Consider the following 24,195-nt stretch of genomic DNA (forward strand, 5'->3'; position numbering starts at 1 on the left):
AACATTCTGAATCTCTTTGACTACAATGAATGCTTGTGGAAAAATGCAAAAGCAAAAAAAGCCATTCCAGAACAAATACATTCATACTGTACATATCTAGGCCAAAGGATACACCTTTCATCTGTAGCGCCCAGTCCTAGTTTGACACACATTCCCACAGTCTGCATGTGCCGATCCCGTGTCCTCACAGGTACCTGCTGTCCCATATAATCATTATCTCCTGAAAAACTGGCACTTCGCAGCTTAGCGCTCTGATCTGTGTGACCTTTTCAAATGAGCAAATCTGAGAAATGATACTTTCACCCAGGACAGAGCTGCTCTCATTTCTCAGAACGGCTGAAAAATCATTTCACGCATCACTGGACTAATCCGGCCTCTCCACTCATGTTCAACGACAGATCTGCCACCTTCAGCAAATAACACCATCACCGGCCGTGTAACCATGCCGACGGGATGCTCATCTTCATTTGTACTCGCCACATGACAACATCAAGGACCTTGTTACTCTAAAAACTCACAAGCATTACAGAGACAAACAGATGGAGCGAATCACTCAGCAGACTGAGCCTACATTTAAAGTCAAAAGGAGAGGACACAAATACAACCATAATAATCAGATCTCAACTGTTTCTCCAAGACAGTTAATTGCAAAGCAAATGAAGCCTAATAATTAAACTAATAATGAAGCAAATTAAGAAGATTAAAAGGAGATGAAATTTGCTCAAGGCTCCTACTTCTCATCAAACTCAAAGCAGCTTTACACTCTCACTGCATGGCAACTATTGACTCCTTTATTTCTTAGAAGAAGCATCCGAGATCACGCTGAAACTCAAAATGAAACATACCTGAGATCTCCATTAAGTCTCATAAGAAATGAGCGCTCAACCTCAGAGCAATGAACCTTCTGAACGGCGTCTCGTGCTGTGTGTGGCCCTGCGGTGAAGATGAAGCTGGAGTTCATAATCAGCTTATCTGATCCATGTTCTCTGATCTAAACAGCTGGAAGAGTCTTTCCTCGGCGTTTAGTTACGTAAGCCTGTGATGTCGGCTCACAGATGATGTGCCACACACTACATGACAGAACTCAAAGACGACTGCATTTCTTTCATCCCTTCAATCCCGCAGGAGCTCCAGCACATGTCAAAATGACAATCACGCTGCATGCATAACTAACTCCTTCTGGTCTTATAGACCGCAATATGATTTTAATGCACTTATCTCATGTTATGAAGTCAGAATTGATCTGATATCTTAAAGCTACACTGGAAACAAGATGGGAAAAACTCTTTATGATAACAACTGTTTACATGTTTAATTTGAACAAACTTCCATTTCCACCTTCCTAATATTGTGTTGGTCCCCTTTTGCTGCCAAAACCGACCCGTCGAGGCATGGACTCCTCTAGACCCCTGAAGGTGTGCTGTGGGATCTGCACCAAGATGTTAGCAGTAGTCCTGTAAGTTGTGAGGTGGAGCCTCCATGGATCAAACTTGTTTGTTCAGCACATCCCACAGATGCTCCATTGGATTGAGATCGGGGGAATCTGGAGGACAAATCAACACCTCAAACTCGTTGTTGTGCTCCTCAAACCATTCCTGAACCATTTTTGCTTTGTGGCAGGAGCATTATCCTGCTGAAAGAGGCCACAGCCACCAGGGAGTACTGTTTCCATGAAAGGGTGAACATGGTCTGCAACAATGCTTAGGTAGGTGGTACGTGTCAAAGTAACATCCACATGGATGGCAGAACCCAAGGTTTCCCAGCAGAACATTGTCCAAAGCATCACTCGGCTTGCCTTCTTCCCATAGTGCATCCTGGTGCCATGTGTTCCCCAGGTAAGAGACGCACACGCACCCGATCTGTTAACCACCTTCTTCCATTGCTCCGTGGTCCAGTTCTGATGCTCACGTGTCCACTGTTGGCTCTTTCGGCGGTGGACAGGGGTCAGCATGGGCACCCTGACTGGTCTGGGTCTATACAGCCCCATACACAACAAACTGATGCACTGTGTATTCTGACACCTTTCTATCAGAACCAGCATTAACTTCACGAGCAATTTGAGCTACAGCAGCTCATCTGTTGGATCGGACCACATGGGCCAGCCATCAATGAGCCATCATGACCCTGTCGCCGGTTCACCGCTGTTCCTTCCTTGGAGCACTTTTGATAGATACTGACCACTGCAGACCGGGAACAGCCCACAAGAGCTGCAGTTTTGGAGATGCTCTGACCCAGTCGTCTAGCCATCACAATTTGGTCCTTGTCAAACTTGCTCAAATTCTTACATTTGCCCATTTTTCCTGCTTCTAACGCATCAACTGTGAGGACAAAATGTTCACTTGCTGCCTAATATATCCACCCACTAACAGGTGCCGTGATGAAGAGATGATCAGTGTTATTCACTTCACCTGTCAGTGCTCATAATGTCATGCCTGATTGGTGTATGTAATACATACTGTACGATAAGGTTTTAAGGTCATGGGTCAAAGAAATGAATACTTATATTCAGCAAGGATGCATTAAATTGATCAAAAGTGGCAGTAAAGATGTTACAAAAGATTCTATTTCAAATAAATAGAAAGTTCTAAAGAACAGCATTAATCAAAGAATCCTGAAAAATAAAACGTACCACAGTTTCCATGAAAATATGAAGCTGTTTTCAACATTGATAATAATCAGAAATGTTTCTTGAGCAATCAGCATATTAGAATGATTTCTGAAGGATCGTGTGACACTGAAGACTGGGTAAACATCACTCACAGTCTTTTCTTTTTAAGTGATCGTGCATTAGTCTCTGTCCGCTCATGTGTTTGTGGAGTCATGTGTGCTGCTGTAACACTCCACTGACACATGAGCCGTCGCTGCGGACACAAAGTCAACATGGAACATGCGGCTCATGTTCTGATCTTACACAATCCAAGACGTGCTGGAACGGTTCACGTGACCAGAACATGACGAAGACTTAATTAATCATCACTGAAAAAAAATTATGGCAACACTTTATTTCGATGGTCCACTTTAGACTAAGTATCTTTGCAACTACATGTCAACTTATTCTACTAACCCGAACAGTCTACAGTAACCAAATTCACATATCTGACTTTCTTTCCAAAGGGAGCTTCGCAGGACACTGCAGGAAAAATCAAAGTGATGTAGTTCAAGTGAACTCCATCCCCGGTTTCACAGACAAGGCTTAATCCTAGTCTCAGACTAAACTGCATGATTGAGCTGTTTTAACTGAAAGCAACTTGCAGTGGCATATCTTAAAATATGTCAGTGCCATTGTTTTGTCTCAAGATGCACACCAGTCATGCTGTATTTCTAGGACACATTTATTAAAGCTACTTAAATGCCCTAATTGAACTAAGGCCTGATCCTGGCTTAATCTAAGCCCTGTCTGTGAAACCGGGCCCACATCTTAAAGGTTTAATACAGCTGTGCTCAATGACATCTCATTTACTTACTATTAAGTGTCTGAAACAAAAGTCTTGTATCTTTTAAATATTTGACGACAAGAACATTGCAAACTCCACCGGCCAGTTCTTTCTCTGAAGAATTCACTAGAGCCGTCTGAAAACAGATTCACCGAAATAACAAAGTCTGCAATAAATGGAAACAAGCCTCAACACAACCTTACGATAAGAATAATGTGGATACTGAGTTCTGAAACATTAACCTTACAAGTTCCAATACAACTTTATTCTGAGTGAATGAATGGATGAATCAGGGTTGCCAGGTTTTCACAACAAAACCAGCCCAATTGCTACTCAAACTAGCCCAATCGTGTTTCAGGGGGATAATCCGCTTTTTGGCAGGGTTCCCCTACTAAAATTCACATTTCATAAGCTAAATCATGTTATTTGGGGTCACTTCAACCCACGGACATGAAAAACAACATGCAGCAACAGTGTTAAAGGTGCCTTAGAACGTTCTTTCAAAAGATGTAATATAAGTCTAAGGTGTCCCCTGAATGTGTCTGTGAAGTTTCAGCTCAAAATACCCCATAGATTTTTTTTTTATTAATTTTTTTAACTGCCTGTCTTGGGGCATCATTAAATATGCGCCGATTCAGGCTGCGGCCCCTTTAAATCTCTCGCTCCCCGCCCTCGAGCTCGCACCTATAATACAGTGCATTTACAAAGTTCACACAGCTAATATAACCCTCAAATGGATCTTTACAAGATGTTCGTCATGCATAATGCATGCATGCTTCGGATCATGTGAGTATAGTATTTATTTGGATGTTTACATTTGATTCTGAGTTTGAGGCTATGCTCCGTGGCTAACGGGCTAATGCTACACTGTTGGAGAGATTTATAAAGAATGAAGTTATGAATTATACAGACTGCAAGTGTTTAAAAATGAAAATAACGACAGTCTTGTCTCCGTGAATACAGTTAGAAACGATGGTAACTTTAAACACATTTAAGTACATTAGCAACATGCTAACGAAACATTTAGAAAGACAATTTACAAATATCACTAAAAATATCATGTAATCATGGATCATGTCAGTTATTATCGCTCCACCTGACATTTTTCGCTATTGTTCTTGCTTGCTTACCTAGTCTGATGATTCAGCTGTGCACAGATCCAGACGTTAATACTGGCTGCCCTTGTGTAATGCCTTGAACATGGGCTGGTATATGCAAATATTGGGGGCGTACATATTAATGATCCCGACTGTTACGTAACAGTCTGTGTTATGTTGAGATTCGCCTGTTCTTCGGAGGTCTTTTAAACAAATGAGATTTTTATAAGAAGGAGGAAACAATGGAGTTTGAGACTCACTGTATGTCATTTCCATGTACTGAACTCTTGTTATCCAACTATGCCAAGGTAAATTCAATTTTTGATTCTAGGGCACCTTTAATGTAGCCCAATTCCGCGGGAAAAACGCAGACTTGGCAACGCTGGTATGAATGTGTACAGGATTTCTATTGGAATCCATCATAATTCATCATAATTTGAAAGGATCCTAATGAGATCCTACTGGATGAACCAAAATTGCAACAGGATTTTTCCTCTAATCTAATTAGTTTCCTCAATTTCTCTCGGATATTTGATCTTACCAGAACACTACTTGTGGTGCATTGGAATAACGTCCTGCTATGGGAGCAATAGATGTTTTCAAATTTACTTTAAATTCCTTGTGATGTCCTACAGGGGGAGTTTTTCCTATCAGGACTTCCTGACTGTAGGTTTGAACAGATTTATTAGTATTGAGACCAAATTATAATATAAATTTTGAATGCAGTTCTTTCTTATCAATGGGGAAACTTAAAATGAATTACAAAGGCTGTTAAAGAACAATATAACACACAAAACACATTAGATCAGTGGTTTGGAATCACTAGAAAACCTCAGCAAACTTCCAAAGTGTCCTCAAGATTTAAAATAAGCTAAAACAACTAAAAATCAACACAGTTTATTGTCTTGGAAAACTGGAGCCTATATGAAGTGTGACTTATAGACATGGAAAAGTCATGAAAATTTATAACAATTTTAAAGCTCCATAAGCAGTTTTGAAATGAATGGACATTTTTCTAGTATTTTGGTATTTGGTCTTTAGTATTTTGGTCTATTTTTAGCGAAGCTCTAAAATATTTTATCGGGTAATCATTTTTACAATTTTTTTTTTTTTTTTTAATTTCTTAATCCTTATCAAGTAAATCATGAACGACTGGAAACGTCTTGTGAATTTATTGGTTAATAAGAGAAATGCAACTTATAAAAACTTTTATGATTTCCATGATGTGGAAAACATGGATGTAATCTTTGAATCCAATAATAAAAATGGAATTTACTGTATAATACGGAATGTCACGGAATTTGGCAAATTTTTGGATGAATAAATCAAAAGTAAAGCTGTACACTTAATCAAATTACGACACGGACTAGTGAATACTGAACCACAAAAACTACATTTCATAATCGTGTCGAGCGGATCTGGACGGGCCCTGTGGCATGTATGTGTGTTTACATGCAAATCTGTAGTTCAGGTACGAGCATGTCTGTTTGAGAGAGACTTGCACGCTCAGCACTGGGAGACTGACACAGATAGTTCAGGTTACCTATTGAGTCTCAACAACAGCCTGAGCCTCTATTCAGCAAACAAACTGCACACAACAAGCCATGTGTTTCCGTTCTCTTCCTTTAGATCGGTGCGTCTCAACTGGTGGGTCACGGCCAAAGAATTATGTTCTGAAGGCAAAAACCAATGCTGAATGCAAATAATAAGTTGCTACAAATCAAATAATCATGCATACGCTCTTTAAAATACAGGTTCTTTACTGGCATCTTTGGTTAGATGAAGAACCTTTAACATCCATGGAATCTTTTCATTGCATTAAAGGTTCTTCATAGTGGAAAAAGATTCTTTGGATTATAAAATGGCTCTTTTAAGAACTGTTCACTGAAAGATTCTTTGTGGAATCAAAAAATGGTTCCTCTATGACAGTCAATACATTAATAGCGGAAACAATACTTTAAAAACTGAAAAGAAGCAGGTTTTTGGACAAGGGAGGTTGTTATGTTTCTGCTCTTCTGTTTTCAATAAGATCATTTTAAACTGTAAACTCCAGGAAAGTTTTCTGTCCAAGGATCCAGCAAGCAAATGCATTCAAACAATCAGTCAAAAACAGCCTAATGCAGAGAAAACCCGGCTGATTTCACCAGAGATGGTGGAGAGAATAGTGTATTTGGCTTCAAAGCATGATCTCTCTCCTATTCTGTGATTGTTTCAGAGCAGCCCAAGCCGTTTCTCATACAGACTGTACAGCGGCTCAAAACATATACGAAAACTACATCTCTCGGATGAATAAAGCAAACCAATGTCTCGCTAGTAAAGTTTTGATGGATGATGATAGTAATCAAGTTAAAGACAATTAACTATATTAATAGAGGCCTTCTGAAGTGAAGTGATGCGTTTATGTAAAAAAAAATTCCATATTTAAAGCTGATGTCCGTAAGATGTGCCTCTTAGCCGCCATCTCTGTTTGAAACCTGCAATTGCAGTTATATGTGGAATTATTATCTTTACAGCATTGTGCATTGGCACGGCCCGTCAGCGCAGATGAATCTAATGTTTGCTGTCAGTCACAGCACCGGTGTGGATAATGTACTTCAGAATCATAATGCCTCTCGCAGTTGAAAACGCTTACACTACGCCCGAATACACTACGCCCAAATTAACTGGCGCGTAGACTTGTGCCTATATTCGGTAATGCGATAAGTTGCGGTAATGAATATGCACGATATTGTAATCGTCGGCACTTCAGAATACCGTAAATAATAATTTATTAACAATTATTAATTTTTTATAAGGCAATTAAGAATACTTTACCCATCAATCGTATAAAAATGCACAACACCGCTGTATTCTGCGTCAAAAGGACACACGCTTAGATGTAAACAATCCCAACGTGCACGAGAAGCACATGGTGAAACCAGTAAAGGAGACGAGCTGAATGAAAGTGCGCGTTCACTCTCTGACAGCAGAGGGCGCTGATGGAACAGCAGCATGCAGCGGTTACCACGGAAACCGTGCAAACAAAGTAACTGCGCTAGTGAGGTTTTTAAAATGCTTCAAACAGCCATTCATTTTTTTGTAATCTCAGTGTTGTTCATCACAGCACCAAATACTGAATACTTAAAAAAGACTTAAAAGGATATTTGTTTTCAAACCTAAACATTTTTATATTTTAATCTGGACTACAACATGCCCTAATGATTAGAAATGTTTTGATTATTTGTTATTGTTCAGTAAAACTTTGAAAACATACAGCTTCATTAGTTAACATGTTAATTCATTTTCACTAAACTGACAATAAAAATACTTATAAAGTATTAATTATTATTAATTAATGTTAATTTCTTAGTTACTGTTTAATAACATTACTAAAATCAAAATAACTTATTTAATGGACCTGAGATAAAACTAACAATGATCAGTTGTGTTTCTAAACTAACATTAACAAAAAAATAACACTTTCTGTAACAAATGTAGCAATCTTAGTTAATGCATTAAATAGAGTAAATCTGTTGTTCTTTATAGCCTAATTCTTTTGCATTTTAATCACGGTTCATTTTAATCTGTTTGAATCTGATTTCAGTCAGATTTGTTTTTGTTTTATTACAAAAAGAGTTCTTAAACCTGTTAAACTATGACAAAAATGGTTTTGTAACTTATTTTAATAGCGTGATAAAAGCTTCATCAATTAATCGCAACATGAAAATCTGATACCGTCACATGCCGTACTGGCGCGACGTAAGTTACGCTTTCTTCCTAAACTGAATATGGAAGGCAGTTTTAATCCTTTAAAAGCACTATTCTAAAATCTAAAGAATGTTTTTTCCACTATAAAGAACTTTTTGTGGAATGAAAAGGAAGTTAAAGGTTCTTCATGGAATCAAAGATGCCAATAAAGAACCTTTATTTTTAAGAGTCTATTTATAATAGCAGACTTTTACATCAGCTTTTACTAAGAACAAGAAAAAGTAATTCAAAAATGCAAACGTCTGGGACATTTTCATATACTTTCTTATATTGTAAGACAATTTTGTTCAATTTGTCCACCAGAAAACCAGTAATACTCTACAACATGACTAACAACATCCAGTGCAGCATTTAACCAACAAGAGCAAGAACACGTTCAGCATGAGGGACCAACTAATGCATCCCAAAACGCCTGTTTCCTTCCTGTGATTTCCTGATATGCGTCTACGTATATGTCCGACTCTGATCTCCAACAGAATGATGCGATCATTCAAGATAAGCTGAACTGATCTGAGAGCAGGTTTAACGTGGGCGATTCATAATCATAACAAACCTTCAGTCCGTATGACACTGTGAACTCTGGTTGATGGATGAATCAGGACGTACGATCTAACGTTACTCCAAAACACCTGCAGCAGTTACACACAAAACACGTGGAAACATGCAAAAGAGTGTGTGTGATGCGTGAGATCACATATTTCATCTCTCTTTACTCTCTTTAACGAACAAACCTGAAAACAAACCTTCTCAGCCATTTCTACTTTAAACCTTCTACAAATCAAGTTTATGTATGAACTTCAAGATGTTTCTCCTAAAAGCCCAGATCATTTGGTCTTGGGAAAAAATCTGATGAGAAATGTTTGAGTTCATATTGAGATCCTTCGATTGCAGGAGAGAAAAATCAATCATAAATGAGATCTATTTCTTCTATATCTCAATTGATTCCCAGAGACAGAAACGAGGTCTGAAGTATCTCGTGAGAAAGTCCTCACGTGTGTCTCCTCAGAAGAAATATCAACAATGTCTCCGATTTTCCAAGACAGTCTACAATGAGAAGTCAGTGCTGCTCTATTCGATTTTCATTTCTCCAAAGAAATATCTGGGACAATATTTGAAAGAAACATAACTGAGAGCTCCATTAATCTCATTATCTAACTCTCAGAAGATATCAAACCCGTCGTGTCAACACTAACCCAACAGACAGTCAAAGGGAACCGTGATGAACAGGAATGCTGAGTGTGGAAAACCGTGGATAAACACATGGATTAACAGCCGAGCACAGAGCAGAGCCCAAAATCAAGTGCACAGGACCTGAAGGAGACCCCCTGTCCTAGTGTATTCTCAACTGGATATTCCACAGGAACAGCTGTCAACACAAGGCATGTTGGGATGGAGGAAACACTAACAATTATTATTCAGATTGACTTTGTGTTTTCGTTTGAAGGACACGCACACGACAACACAACAACGTCACATTAACACACAAAACATGCAAATAAACACACACACGCATCCAAACACACTCCGACTGCACATGATCTGTGCACATACTTGTATACTATAAAATATTTAATTTATATATATATATATATAAACTCTTGTGTCTCTTAAAATATACTCTAGCAGTTCAGTGATGGTGATACCATGGTATTTTTAATAAACTAGGGTACTGATTGCCATATTTATATAACATGTGCTTCCATGGTTTATTATAACAGAAGTGCAATTTATATGGAAATAAACTGAAAATTAATAATCAAACCAATATGCAATATGCAATAAAGAATTATGGCATTACAGTGGTTCAGTGATTGCATTGGATGGTGTAAAGAATATCATTGCACTGTTTGATTATTATATTCATATGATACTGTCAGGTATTCCAAAATGACTATATTCATATATGCAATCATTTAAATTGTATATTTTATGGAAACGCAAATTGCATGCATTAACGCGACCCATATGTGAAATGCAAGCATGAATGTAAAAGATCCTCCGCATACCGAGATCTGCAGCATCCATCCCGCATCCCGCGCCGACCACCGCGTCCGCGTCCTCCGGCAGCGCGGAACATCCTCCGGCCGCAGCAGCTCCCTCCATCAGATCAAACGGTAAAACGAATGCAATGAGAAAAAAACGGAGCGGGCGTCATGATCTGGGTGCGCGGTGCTTGTGCGGGTCTGAGCGCGCTCCTGGCAGCTGCCGCACAGCGCTCGATCACACGCTCGCGCTCATGTGAGTCCGATTCGCTCGAGCGCCGCTGCTGCTGCTGCTACGCCAGCGATGACGTCACCGGGCTCTGCTGCGACGTTTTTTTTTTCTTCTATTATCGCCTTTCAAAACGACGTCAGGAAAGTGCGTAAGCAATGCATGGAATGAATAGATATTGTGTTTTATATTTCTGTATCTTTAACCCTGGCACTTTTTTCTGTTTTGTTATTGTTGTTCAAGCATTAATTTAAAAAAAATATAATATAAATTATTAATATAAAATGGCATTAAAACAATTTGATGTAATCATAATTAAAATAATATTTTAAGGAAATTTTTAATTTTCCTTTAAATTAGAAATTGAGAAAAAGCTAATGGATCTAAAAAAAAAAAAAAAAAGTAAACATCGCCCTCTACTGCATGATATTCGAATTGCAAACTTCACAACAAACTTCACTTTATAACCTGCTAATCAAGATATTTATTACAACTGACTATCAGGACATGAATAACAAGCTCAGTTCACATGAAGGACTCGAGGTCAAAATGCAACTGAAATATATTAAAGTTTTAATTAAAAATAAAAAATTTTCTCATCTTGGGCACCAGTCATGCATAACAACATGCTTTTAATTGTAAAATAAATCATTGTGCTCTGTTTTAGGCATTTATTACAACTTTTTTTTTGCATATAATCTGACAATTAACCGAAATAAAAATTCTACTCAATTTTGAGTTAATTCAAGGGTTTGTGAAGGAACTGCAAAGGGTTAATAATATAAAATAAATAATTTTAAAATAAAAACTAAAAATAGATTAAATATTTTATTAGTTTACCTGCGAGTCATCTTGACTAGTGACAAACATCGGAGACTGTTGAACATGTGAATGTGTTAAATTATTAAAATATTAATGAAATGGATTTCAAGTAAATGTTTCAGGTCAAATGTGTTCACTGGGTTATTTGAAACATTTGACGTAGATGGACCCCTGTGCTTTTATCTGGTTTGAGGAAAAAATGCTGTCGTAAAGATAAAACATGAGGAAATATTGCCCCTAATAAAAGAAGGTAAATTTCAGACACTGTCCTGAAGTAACGGAGTTTTACTTACAGGAATCAGCACAGGATTCCTATTGGAATTACATAGACTTTTTAAACAGTAGATTAGTTAAACTGTGCCATTATTCTAAGACAATCCAGTCAGAGTCTCATGGCTTTATAATATTAACAATGAACCACTGCACTCACATGAACTAATTTAAATATGTTTTTAGTACATTAAAGGATCTTGAGAGAGGAAATGTCATTGCTGGCTATGCAGGCCTCACTAAGCCATCGGATTTCATCAAAAATATCTTATTTTGTGTTCTGAAGATGAACGAAGGTCATACAGGTGTGGAACGACATGAGGGTGAGTAATAAATTACAGAATTTTAATTTTTGGGTGAACTAACCTTTTAATCTGCATATGATAAATCTCTAAATAAATTGTTTTAGCATCAATATCGATGGCACATGGCAGGATGTGTGATGTTTAGTATCCATACAGACCAGACACCACGGTTCAAAACCCATGTGATTCAAAGTTTGACCATCATAAAATGACTGTTTATCATTTGCACGTGTTTTAGGTCCCGTCAGTTTAAACATTCAAATGATTTTAAACCATTTGAGCGCAAGATGGCGCGAAAGAGAGCTCAATTCTGAATGTGCGTCTGTTTTCTCTGTGCACACACACTGTCTATTTGTGCTTGCACAGACACACACACAAAAAAATCATCAAAATGCATTGTATCCTCAGAAGCACAGTTGCTTATGGCTTATTAGTGAAAATAAACAACTGAGAAAGAACAGGATCTCTAACAAAATTTTGCATTGGCACATTCGGTCTTAAAGTGACAGCAGCCTAATATTCCTGCTGCTTCGTGTCATGAACGTTAATCAAACAACAAAACACAAAGAGATAAATAGCTTTAAAACAGATTAATCATGTTTAATTTATTGCAATGTCAGTTTTTTTCCAATATCGTGAAGAAAGAAAACATACATTGTAAAAGAACTGGCCACACAGGAAGTTCTGACACTATGGTTTAATTATCATCACTGCTCATTAGAAAATGTTCTTTAGGTACATGAGTTTGATCTTCAGTGCATGCAGGACTGGCATTGATCTCCTCTCTGGTGACGCTTCCGGACATCGGAGGGTTGTTCCCAGAGAATTTGCACGCCGGAGGACATCAGGCCGTTCCCACCTGAACACAGGCTTGAGGAACGGCCGTCACAGATCTGGGCGACACCCTGCCAACGTCCAGTCATCGGCCAGAGAAGAGATGAGCGCCTACGAGACACATGGACGGAGATCGGATTTGATCCAAATGGCTACAGGTACTTGGGGAGATCCTTTTCAATAACCTGGTGGGACAAATAACAAAACATCGGAGGTTATCATTATTTAATCAAATACAAAATGAAACTCTTCGAATCTGACATTAAGGGTACTGGAGTTACTTAATGATCCTTATGCATGAAGGAGAGTAAATGATGATTCATTTCTTTTTAAATTTCATTAAAGTATTGTTGACTTACGCTGGGATCGTCCATCGGCCCGTACCTCTTCACAACCTGACCTTCTTTGTCAATGAGGAACTATGATAAAAACATCAGTTTTGAGTTCACAATATTGAAGGGAATTAGAGAATAAAATCATCTATTAACATGCAATACAGTTACCTTAGTGAAATTCCATTTGATGTTGCTGTGGAAACAAAAACAGCATTTATGTCAAACGATCAATGCATTAGAGAACGAGTGAAAAATGTTGAGTAGAGAAACCAAAGAAACTCACTTTCCCAGAGTGCCCTTGCCTTTGGGCTGGTCTTTCATCCATTTCCACAGAGGATGGGCTCCGTCGCCGTTCACCTCGATCTTACTGAAGAGGTCGAACTCTGCGTTGTAGCCTTTGGCAAACTCCTTGATCTCCGCCTCGGTTCCAGGCTCCTGTGAAAACGGAGAAACAGTCTGAACGCTTACACTGGATTACACAACAGAAAACTTATCTGATGTGTCAAAAGTAGCCTGACACAACAAAACACAGAACAGAAGATTATATGAAGGCTTTCCAACATGATTACGTAATGCGTGGAGCATCGCAGAGCAGCGCAAGATGAGCATTTGTGGTTAAAAAGCATGTAAATTTAAGAAAATGAGTGATGGTTTCTCTAGATAAGACTCTTATTCCTCGTCTGGGATCATGTAGAGCTCTTTGAAGCTGCACTGAAACTGACATTTGGACCTTCAACCCGTTGAACCCCAGTGAAGTCCACTATATGGAGAAAAATCCTGGAATGTTTTCCTCAAAAACCTTTATTTCTCTTCCACTGAAGAAAGAGACATGAACGTCTTGGATGACATGGGGGAGAGTAAATTATCAGAAAATTAATTAACTAATCCTTTAACCTACTTTTTGTTGGGGGGGAACAAAAAGTAGATGTCCACTTTATTTTCCCAGATGTCCACTTTATTTTCAGCACAGCTGCATGTGATGGAGCAGATGATAGTTTAACTACAGGCACATATTGATCATAGAGGTCTGTATGTGACTTCAGATGAAGGACTTATAAAGCAATTCAAAGCATTTTGCATGTGTTGTTGTAAGATTAAATCTCACCCCACAACAAAATATAATCCACTTACAGCTTCACTCGCGTGACCTACTTACAGTGATGACAGCGAACAGTCCTACAGTCAGTTAACACTTACATTTAATCGTCCAAGAACAACTGTTCAGGACTGAATCGGTTGTAATTTACAATATAATCCCACACCAAAGTCTTACTATTTTTGCAGCATTGCATAACACTTTTAATTTTCAGTATGTATGGAATACTGTATCCCATAAAGCAACATGCCTGATTCAATCATTTCCATTGTGACAAATGAACCGGATATAATTAACGATTTCAATACTTACTCTTTCTTATGGAATCTTGTTTCCGCCAAGAAATAAAAAAAATAATAATTAAAAAGGTAATTGCGACTAACTCACAATTGCAAGATTTAAACTCAAGTGCAAGTTATAAAGTCAGAATTGCGCGAGACAAAGTCAGAATTGCGCGAGACAAAGTCAGAATTGCGCGAGACAAAGTCAGAATTGCGCGAGACAAAGTCAGAATTGCGCGAGACAAAGTCAGAATTGCGCCAGACAAAGTCAGAATTGCGCCAGACAAAGTCAGAATTGCGCCAGACAAAGTCAGAATTGCGCCAGACAAAGTCAGAATTGCGCCAGACAAAGCCAGAATTGCGCCAGACAAAGCCAGAATTGCGCCAGACAAAGCCAGAATTGCGCCAGACAAAGTCAGAATTGCGCCAGACAAAGTCAGAATTGCGAGATATATCGTCAGAATTGCGAGATATATCGTCAGAATTGCGAGATATATCGTCAGAATTGCGAGATATATCGTCAGAATTGCGAGATATATCGTCAGAATTGCGAGATATATCGTCAGAATTGCGAGATATATCGTCAGAATTGCGAGATATATCGTCAGAATTGCGAGATATATCGTCAGAATTGCGAGATATATCGTCAGAATTGCGAGATATATCGTCAGAATTGCGAGATATATCGTCAGAATTGCGAGATATAAAGTCAGAATTGCGAGATATAAAGTCAGAATTGCGAGATATATCGTCAGAATTGCGAGATATATCGTCAGAATTGCGAGATATAAAGTCAGAATTGCGAGATATAAAGTCAGAATTGCGAGATATATCGTCAGAATTGCGAGATATATCGTCAGAATTGCGAGATATATCGTCAGAATTGCGAGATATATCGTCAGAATTGCGAGATATATCGTCAGAATTGCGTGATATAAAGTCAGAATTGCGAGATATAAAGTCAGAATTGTGAGATATAAAGTCAGAATTGCGAGATATATCGTCAGAATTGCGAGATATAAAGTCAGAATTGCGAGATATATCGTCAGAATTGCGATATATAAAGTCAGAATCACGAGATATATAGTCAGAATTGTGAGATTAATTTTATAAATTTTACATTTTATTGTATGGCAGAAACAAGCTTCCATACTTTGTTTTTTTAAAAACAACTGGATTAAACATGCAACATACATAGTGTTTGTCGCTATTTCAAATGTTTATTCTTGCATACTGTTCAGCATACTATTTATTTACATAGCATGCGAACACAGTATATAATGCAGTGCACACTGGTATTTGCATTCATGTACATACCTGCTTTCCGAACTGGTTGCAGGGGAAGCCCAGGATGCGTAAACCTTTCTCAGCGTACGTGGCGTGCATTGCCGCAAACTGAGTGTAGTTTACAGTAGTCTTCCCTCACTTGGAGGCTACGTTAGTGATGATGCACACGTAACCCCTGACAACAGACAAACACACTATGACCCAGTTTCCTAGAGCAAGATTACACTTGGACTAAGACTAAAAATAACTGGATGCACAATGATGAATGTGCATTAAGAGGACAGCTGCAACGGATGCAAAAGCAGTGCAAAACTCTCCATCATGATGCGAGGATGTGTGGGTGGACTGACATTTGCTCTGGCATTTATAGGATTTTTTATTTGGCTGTTTTGACATGCACCACATTCATTCCCTCTTGACTGCATTACATGTACGTTTAATACTTTGCATTAAGACTTTGTTCAAATCACTACCCCTAAAAAAATGTATGAGCGATTTAGCACATCAAATCAATTCTGTTCACCTGTATTTGTCCAGAGCCACTTCATTTCCATCAATGTCTTTGGCTGAGAAATCGTATATGGACTTGGCCGACTGCCAGTCATTGGCTTGGGCACACTGCAACAAACAGAGAGAGGTTAAAGGTCACAAGGCGTGGCGAGTGTCTAGATGAATGCCATCAGATACTGACCACAAGAACAATGATGCACAATCATGTGCTATAAATCAGTTATGCAACTTCCTAATGCAATAGCTTGGCTTGTGAAATGTCAAGTCATCTTTGCCCTGAAAGTGTCATGTGTGTAATTTTAACACAAGAAACTATATATTCATTTATTGGGGTTTTAATAAAAGGTTTGGCATTAAAATGACATCATGACATTATCTAGAGCTCCTACACAAAGCAGATTTTCCATCTGTGGGACTGTGTACAGCAAACACAGCGTCACAGGGGATGCGTCGCACTTACGGGAAACACGTAAACATCTCACAGGTGGAACTAGTCAAGCTAAACAGATTTGAGAGTAATCCTATCTGAGAGTTCAGACTATATTTGCCTCTATATGGCAGTCCAAAGTACATTTTGTATGTTTGAAAATATATGGAAAATACAGATCCCTATTAAGTTCATGCTGTGTGGGTTTATTTACTAGTACAAAGCTTTTTAGGCTTCAAATATGACACAAGCACATGATATTTGGATCATTGACGAATAAGGTTTTTAAAAGTGTAAAAAAACATAATGGAGATAATTAATTTTGAAGTTTTATTAAATGTTAACAATGAGATTATGTGGTTTTTATAATCAATGAACACTGCTTTTGTCTTTTTTTTCTTTTTTTACAAGAAAATGTGTCACCAAAAAAAGTTACGGTTTTACCGAATGACGATATTTTCAAACAATGCTAACAGGCTGATATCTAGCAAGCAAAAGGGCAATCAAACCTTTTATATTTAGCGCAAGTTTTTAAAATATTACAACATTTTCCATGTTTTATAGCGGTTGTACCAAATGATGTTTCGGGAGATGCATATGATCAAGTGAAAACATGAATTTTTCAAATAATTAAGAGAGAGTTAATTACTTTGCTTCATGACCATGTGGTCCTTTGCAGGTGTCTGAATGATGTCACATCCTGTCACATGATACTGACCGCATGACTTGATCCAAAATCATCCCTTTATATCGGTAACTCCGAATGACATCAATGAAATTCATTTTTCCGGACATTCTTTCTCATAACAAAGCAACGACTTCTACACATAATTTTAATACCATTTTGCACTATGTTGATATGATGATGTTATAAAATCATGCCAGAATAAAAAAATATATACATTTATTACATTTTAAGATATTTTAATCACAAATTAAATGGCTGAATTGGCCTTTTGATGCTTTAAAATCTTTAAAATACCTTTATATGTAGCAAAATATAATTAAAACCTTTTGGATTCAGTAAAAGAGATCTAGTTGTACTACCTTACATAGTTTGGATGTCATATCTTTGTTTTTTATTATTATTATTATTATTATTAAGGCCTTTGGACAAAAAAAAATTGCTCGTCACGTCATTTTCAGTATGTGGCTGAACAGGTCATACTAATTATATCTGCAGGCACAACAACTTTGATTTTACTACAGATTTGGGAGTGGCAAACAGTGCAAATGAGCCTAAGTAAGGAGACACTTTATGACAGTTTATTTTAAAAAGCATTTTACATATTTGTTTGGAATGATTTTATACTTAAAGATATTAAATTTGACAGATGAAATGAATGCACCTGCTACACTCTACCATAAAACAAACACCAGTTCTTTATATGTGACATTTATATATGTTTGATGCATTTCAAGGCTTAATAATAATAATAATAATAATAATAATAATAATAAATTAATACTCTTGAGATATATATATATATATATATGATTAAAACTTATAAATGATTAACATTAGCACCAAATAGCAGAACTGATTCATCTTCTCCACGTGATTTAATTCAAAAGTCAGCAACACTAAACCCAAACCAGGCCTAAAACCTCTTGTTTACCAACAAACTGGACTTTTACGAGTCGTTTCGTAACAAAATACACTAGCAAAACAAATATAATTTCATTTTAAATCATAAATAATCCCAGAGAGACATGATTACATCATTAAAGCTAACGAGCTAATGTTCCTCCACCGGAATGAATTACCGGAGACACGCAGGTGCTCACATATAAACACACCGGACTTTGACCTACTTACAACAACATCATAAACTAGCTGTCAGAAACACGAAAGCGCCTTAAACAGAGTTAAAGAGCATTTAAAAGGCTCGTATGATGTCTTACCATGGCTCTAGTGAAGCTCTTGCTGCCCAGCGCCCCGATCAACAGCGCTCTCTGAATCAACCACATAGCGCTGCGGCACTAAACTCCGCCCAACTGCTGGAGAGACACGCCCCTTCTGTCAACTTCAGCCAATCAGAGACGGCGCTTATGCAACGAACGTATAATCATATGATTAATACGTATTAGTTTTATTTTATTATTATTTTACATATTATTATTTTTTATTTCAGTTGGAACTGCAATGGAACAAATACAAAACATACATGTATTAAAAATATATTAAAAAAATTAATGTAATAGTCATGTGCGTCGCCTCCTCAGTGAGCACGTGACTGATGAAACGAAGTGCGCGTGGTTTGAAAGCAGAGTGTTTTATGAGTTTATGATCAGTGAAACGCGCTAATGGACGACGAGGAGGAGACTTATCGATTATGGAAAATCCGCAAGACCATAATGCAGGTGTGAATGTACTGTAGCTGTTCTCCATTTTTATAACCCGTTTGCTGGTTGATAACATTAAACACGTGATTTTAAAGGGATAGTTCACCCAAAAAAATGAAAACTCTGTCATCATTTACTCATTCTCATGTTGTTCCGAATCTGTATTAATTTATTGGTTCTGCTGAACACAGAGGCAGATATTCTGATGAATGTGTGTAGCCAAACAGCTGTTGGTCCCCATTGACTTCCATTGTATTTTTTTCTTCTCCATACTATGGAAGTCAATGGGGCTCATCAACTGTTTGGTTACCCAAATACTTCAAAATATCATCTTAATAATATTCAACAATATATAACATTAATTTTTCACAGTATAAAGTGGGATTTTAAATAGGTGCATTTAAGTCTTCGTTTGGGAAGTACACTCAGGGTCTTTGGGGTCTCCAGAGACCCCAGCCAAAAAAAATGACAAAATTGTACAAAATTTTACTCTGTTTATTAATGTTTTTACTCCACATTTGTGCAGATTTTGGAGGATTTATCATATTTTGTAAATTTATATAAATAAATTAAAAAATATTTTTTTAAAAATAGGTTTTTATACAAAAACAGCTTTTTATGTAAAATTGACTTTATAAAAGACCCACATTTCTAACTTTCATTCATGGGTATAACGGATCATTTGACATGGTTTACTGTGAGATTGATCACTTTTACCAGTAGATGCTCCACTATTTGCTATTTGAATGACTGAAAGGATGCATAAGCTGCATTAATATAGCAGAAAACAAGCAAACCTCACATTAACGTTGTCTTCTGCTGTAGCTCTGCCATGATCGAGGGTTTCTGGTGACCCAGGATGAGCTGGACCAGACCTTGGATGAATTTAAAGGTCAGTTCGGTGACCGGCCCAGTGAGGGGCGACCCAGACGGACGGATCTCACCGTACTGGTCGCCCACAATGACGATCCCACCGACCAGATGTTTGTTTTCTTTCCAGGTGAGATCTGATGCACGGGTCCATGTGACTTTGAACGTTTCAAATGTGCTTAAGGAGTGTTTTGCATCCACGCAGAGGAGCCTAAAGTGGGCATCAAGACCATTAAGATGTATTGCCAGCGGATGCAGGAAGAAAACATCACTCGGGCCATCATCGTAGTCCAGACGGGCATGACGCCATCTGCTAAACAGGTCCGTAAAAACAGCTGATCAGGTGCCAAGCAAGCAGTTGACCTGATGATGTTTGTTTTGCAGTCTTTGGTTGACATGGCACCAAAATACATCCTGGAACAGTTTCTACAGCAAGAGCTGCTAATAAACATCACAGAGCATGAGGTGAGGCGCTTCCACTGATACACGCAAAACACGGGAAAAGAGAAGCATAATAAACATTCTCTGTCTAACCCTATTATATTATCTGAATTGTATAATCACACTGAGATCATTTTTAATAAATATTGTGATTTGAACTGTGATATGATGAATATCTGCTGTTAGAAGAACAAAAACTGATAAATTCTAATTCTGTCTAAAAATATTATTGGGTTATAATTTTAACCCAAGTGCAAAAAATATTTTTATATGAATATTTATTTAAAATATGAAAGTGTATTGTATTTAAGAACATTAATAATATAAATATTATGAATAAAGTATTATTTATTAAGAAATCATATCAAGATGTTATATTAACAAATATTGCACAAAAAAAATCTAAAATATAAATATTTAAAATATTAATTAAAGTGTATGTTATTTATAAACATTAATAATATAAATATATAAAGTATTATTTATTAAGAAATCATATCAAGATTTGTTATATTAACAAATATTGCACAAAAAAATCTAAAATATTAATATTTAAAATATTAATTAAAGCGTATATTATTTATGAACATTAATAATATAAAAAGGAATATAGAAATTACTTAAATTCATATTGAGATGAACAAACATTGCACAAAATATTTTATAACATGAATATTTAAAATATTAATTAGTGTATAATATTTAAGAACTTTAATAATATTATTATGAATATAGAAATTATTTATTAAAAAAATATATTGAGATGTTATATTAACAAATGTTGCACAAAATATATTTTAATTAATATTAAAATATGAAATGTATAGTATTTACAACATTAATAATATAAATTTAATTATTATTATTAAATAATCATTGAGATTTGTTATATTAAATTGCATAAAATGTATTTTATATGAATATTTAAAATATTAATTACAGCATATGGTATTTAAGAACATTAATAATATAAATATTATGAATATAAAAATGATCAGAAAAATTTAGATTTCTTACATTAATAAAAGTATTTTATATGAATATTTAAAATGTTAAAGCGTATATTATTTAAGAACATTAATAATATAAATATTATATAGAAATTACAAATATTGAGATTTGTTATATTAACAAATATTGCACAAAATATTTTATAATATGAATATTTAAAATATTAGTGTATAATATTTAAGAACTTTAATTATATTATTATGGATATAAAAATATTTATTAAAAAATCATATTGAGATTTGTTATATTAACAATATTGCACAAAATATATTTTAATATGAATATTTAAAATATTAAAAGTATAGTATTTATAATATTAATAATATAAATTGTATTATGTATATAAAAATGGTAATGTATTAAATAATCATAGAGATTTGTTATATTAAATTGCACAAAAATTGCATATTTTATATGAATATTTAAAATATTAATTACAGCATATAGTATTTAAGAACATTAATAATAAATATTATGAAAATAAAAATCATTTATTTAAAAAATCATTTAGATTTCTTACATTAATAAAAGTATTTTATATTAATATTAAGAACATTAATAATATAAATATTACAAATATGAATATAAAAATAATTAAAATATCATTTAGATTTCCTATATTAACAAATTGGGATTTGAACTGTGATGACGAACATTTAACTTCTGCTGATCTGATAAATGAACAAAAACTACTAAATTCTAATAAATGTTAAAGTAAATATAATTTAAAATATTTCATTATTCATTCTAAAAATCAGGAAATCTTGAATTAATCCCTATGATCTCTTGCAGTTGGTCCCTGAACACATCGTTATGACAAAAGAGGAAGTGACAGAGCTGCTGGCCAGATAGTATCCAAATCTGAAGTGTGTTGACACTTTTAAAGTGTCAAACCGACGACCAAAATGACCGTTGTCACATGTTTCCACACACTCCCTCTTGTCACTGATCAGAAAAGCAGGTCGTCCTGCTCCAAACTCACTCACTGCTGACCACATGTTAAACCGAGATTTTCTTGACTGTCGTCAGTAAACTCAAGGAGAGCCAGTTACCCAGAATTCAGTCTGGAGATCCCGTGGCACGATATTTTGGGCTGAAACGAGGGCAGGTGAGAAAATCATGTTATCTGAACTCTTTTGTGTAAGTTGAAGTCTGGAGCACATCACATTTCCTGTCATGGAAAGAGAGTATCATATAGTTTGAAGTATTGTAGGCGTGTCTCTCCGTCTAACAGGTGGTGAAGATCATCCGGCCCAGTGAGACGGCTGGACGCTACATCACATACAGACTCGTACAGTGAAGACCAGAGTGTCGTCAAGCTTTGATTTTTCATTGCGTCTCATGTTCTTTTGTTTTATAATGGGATTCTTGTGATGGACGACAACAATTATCAACAATTATGAATTTAATTTCCCTAAAACTTGAATTTTGTATTATGTTTGTTTTTGCAAAATGACAAAATAAATCAATTTTTGTTCCATGAGTGGTTTTTATCATGGTTTTATGAATATTTTAACGCATTAATGGCAAAATGATAAAATTAATACTAAATTATTCATAGTAGAAATATATATATATATATATATATACACACACAAGAAAAAGTATGCGAACTACTTAGAGAATCTGTGAAAATGTGAATAATTTCAACAAAATAAGAGGACTATATTATATATATATATATATATATATATATATATATATATATATATATATATATATATATATATATATATATATATAATGTGGTTTATATATATATAATAATATATATAAACCACATTCCAGATCCTCTTAATTCAAAAAACCCAAGCAACATTTTATAATATTAATATTTAAAATAATTAATAACGTTTTTTTTTTGTTTGTTTTATAATGGGATTCTTGTGATAGACGGCAACAATTATGAATTACATTTTCCTAAAATTTCAATCTTGGATTTTCTTTGTTTTTGCAAAACAATAAAAAAATGCATGAATGCAAAATAAATCAATTTTTGTTTCATGAGTGTTTTTTTATCACAGTGTTATGAATATTTTAACACATTAATGGCAAAAATACTAAAAAAATTACTAAATTATTAATAGTAGAAATTATAGTTCCCTTTCAGTCGGTCACGTTCGACGTACGTCAGTAGTGACCGACGAATTGGGATATCGCTTAGAGAGCCCTATCATCTTCGTGTAAACTAAAACAAGCCAATGGAATTGGCGTGCGATATTTGCATAATGCGCACCGCCCCCGACAGGTGTATATAAATAGGAAGCAGATGCAATCGCACTCTGTCTTTCGCTTCGGAGCCATTCACTGGTGTCCTGTTTTAGAAGACTCCTTTCTTCGTTTGTTTTATTCTAAAACATTGCCTCAGAAGAGGATTTACAGCGAGCTTTCAGTGCTGGTGAAAGGGCACGTTCAGCGAGGGCGCGAGTCTCCGAGGAGCTGAGCTATAAGCTCGAAAACTGCTGTTTTCACAGCAACACAAAGAGTGTGTGCGTGTGTAGCGATTTGGGCCGGTTCCTCGGTGTGTCAGGGAGTGGTGTACCTGACACATCGCGTCGCTCCCTGGGTGCTTCAGCACGAGTGAGTTGACTTCCCCTTCTAAAAGAGCTTTACAGACGAACCCTGACAGTATGTCATTTCGTCTGTGCGTTAATGGGTGCGGTCGTTCCCTGGTCCCTGCTGATGGGCACAATCGTTGCATCTCGTGTTTGGGCATTCTGCACCCTGAAGCAGCTTTTGTGGATGGTTCATGTTCCCATTGCGGGAACATGACTGTCGCGATGCTGAGGTCGAGACTCTCCTTCCTGAAGTCTCAGGAAGCGGGGGTCCCCTCTCCTATGCCGCGTACGACCGTTTTTTCCGGCCCCGGGA

General features: G+C 36.3%; 3 protein-coding genes across 3 annotated transcripts in view; 1 reads left to right on the top strand and 2 right to left on the bottom strand.

Moving 5' to 3' along the window:
* pip5k1cb (phosphatidylinositol-4-phosphate 5-kinase, type I, gamma b) overlaps positions 1–10,472 on the bottom strand; it is a 57,488-nt gene extending 47,016 nt beyond the window's left edge. Inside the window, exon 1 of the mRNA XM_067362251.1 lies at positions 10,285–10,472. Coding sequence (XP_067218352.1) covers positions 10,285–10,381 — 97 coding nt within the window. The 5' untranslated portion in view covers positions 10,382–10,472. The remainder of the gene's footprint in view (positions 1–10,284) is intronic.
* A 2,167-nt stretch (positions 10,473–12,639) lies between these two features.
* Positions 12,640–18,684, bottom strand: gpx4b (glutathione peroxidase 4b). The gene is made up of 7 exons (XM_067363566.1): positions 18,562–18,684; positions 16,243–16,337; positions 15,750–15,894; positions 13,339–13,490; positions 13,224–13,248; positions 13,080–13,139; positions 12,640–12,905 (listed from the first exon to the last, which is right to left on the bottom strand). The coding sequence occupies exons 1-7, from the start codon at positions 18,625–18,627 to the stop codon at positions 12,873–12,875; spliced, it is 576 nt and encodes a 191-aa protein (XP_067219667.1). The 5' UTR covers positions 18,628–18,684; the 3' UTR covers positions 12,640–12,872.
* Positions 18,685–18,896: 212 nt separating this feature from the next.
* On the top strand, positions 18,897–22,808 carry polr2ea (RNA polymerase II, I and III subunit E, a). Its single transcript, XM_067363249.1, has 7 exons — positions 18,897–19,020; positions 19,828–20,002; positions 20,078–20,193; positions 20,257–20,337; positions 22,117–22,175; positions 22,354–22,432; positions 22,559–22,808. Exons 1-7 carry the CDS (start codon positions 18,964–18,966, stop codon positions 22,622–22,624), a joined length of 633 nt encoding a protein of 210 aa, XP_067219350.1. The 5' UTR covers positions 18,897–18,963; the 3' UTR covers positions 22,625–22,808.
* The last annotated feature ends 1,387 nt before the right edge of the window (positions 22,809–24,195 follow it).

The sequence above is a fragment of the Chanodichthys erythropterus genome, chromosome 16 (genome assembly GCF_024489055.1).
Source record: "Chanodichthys erythropterus isolate Z2021 chromosome 16, ASM2448905v1, whole genome shotgun sequence".
NCBI lineage: Eukaryota > Metazoa > Chordata > Actinopteri > Cypriniformes > Xenocyprididae > Chanodichthys > Chanodichthys erythropterus.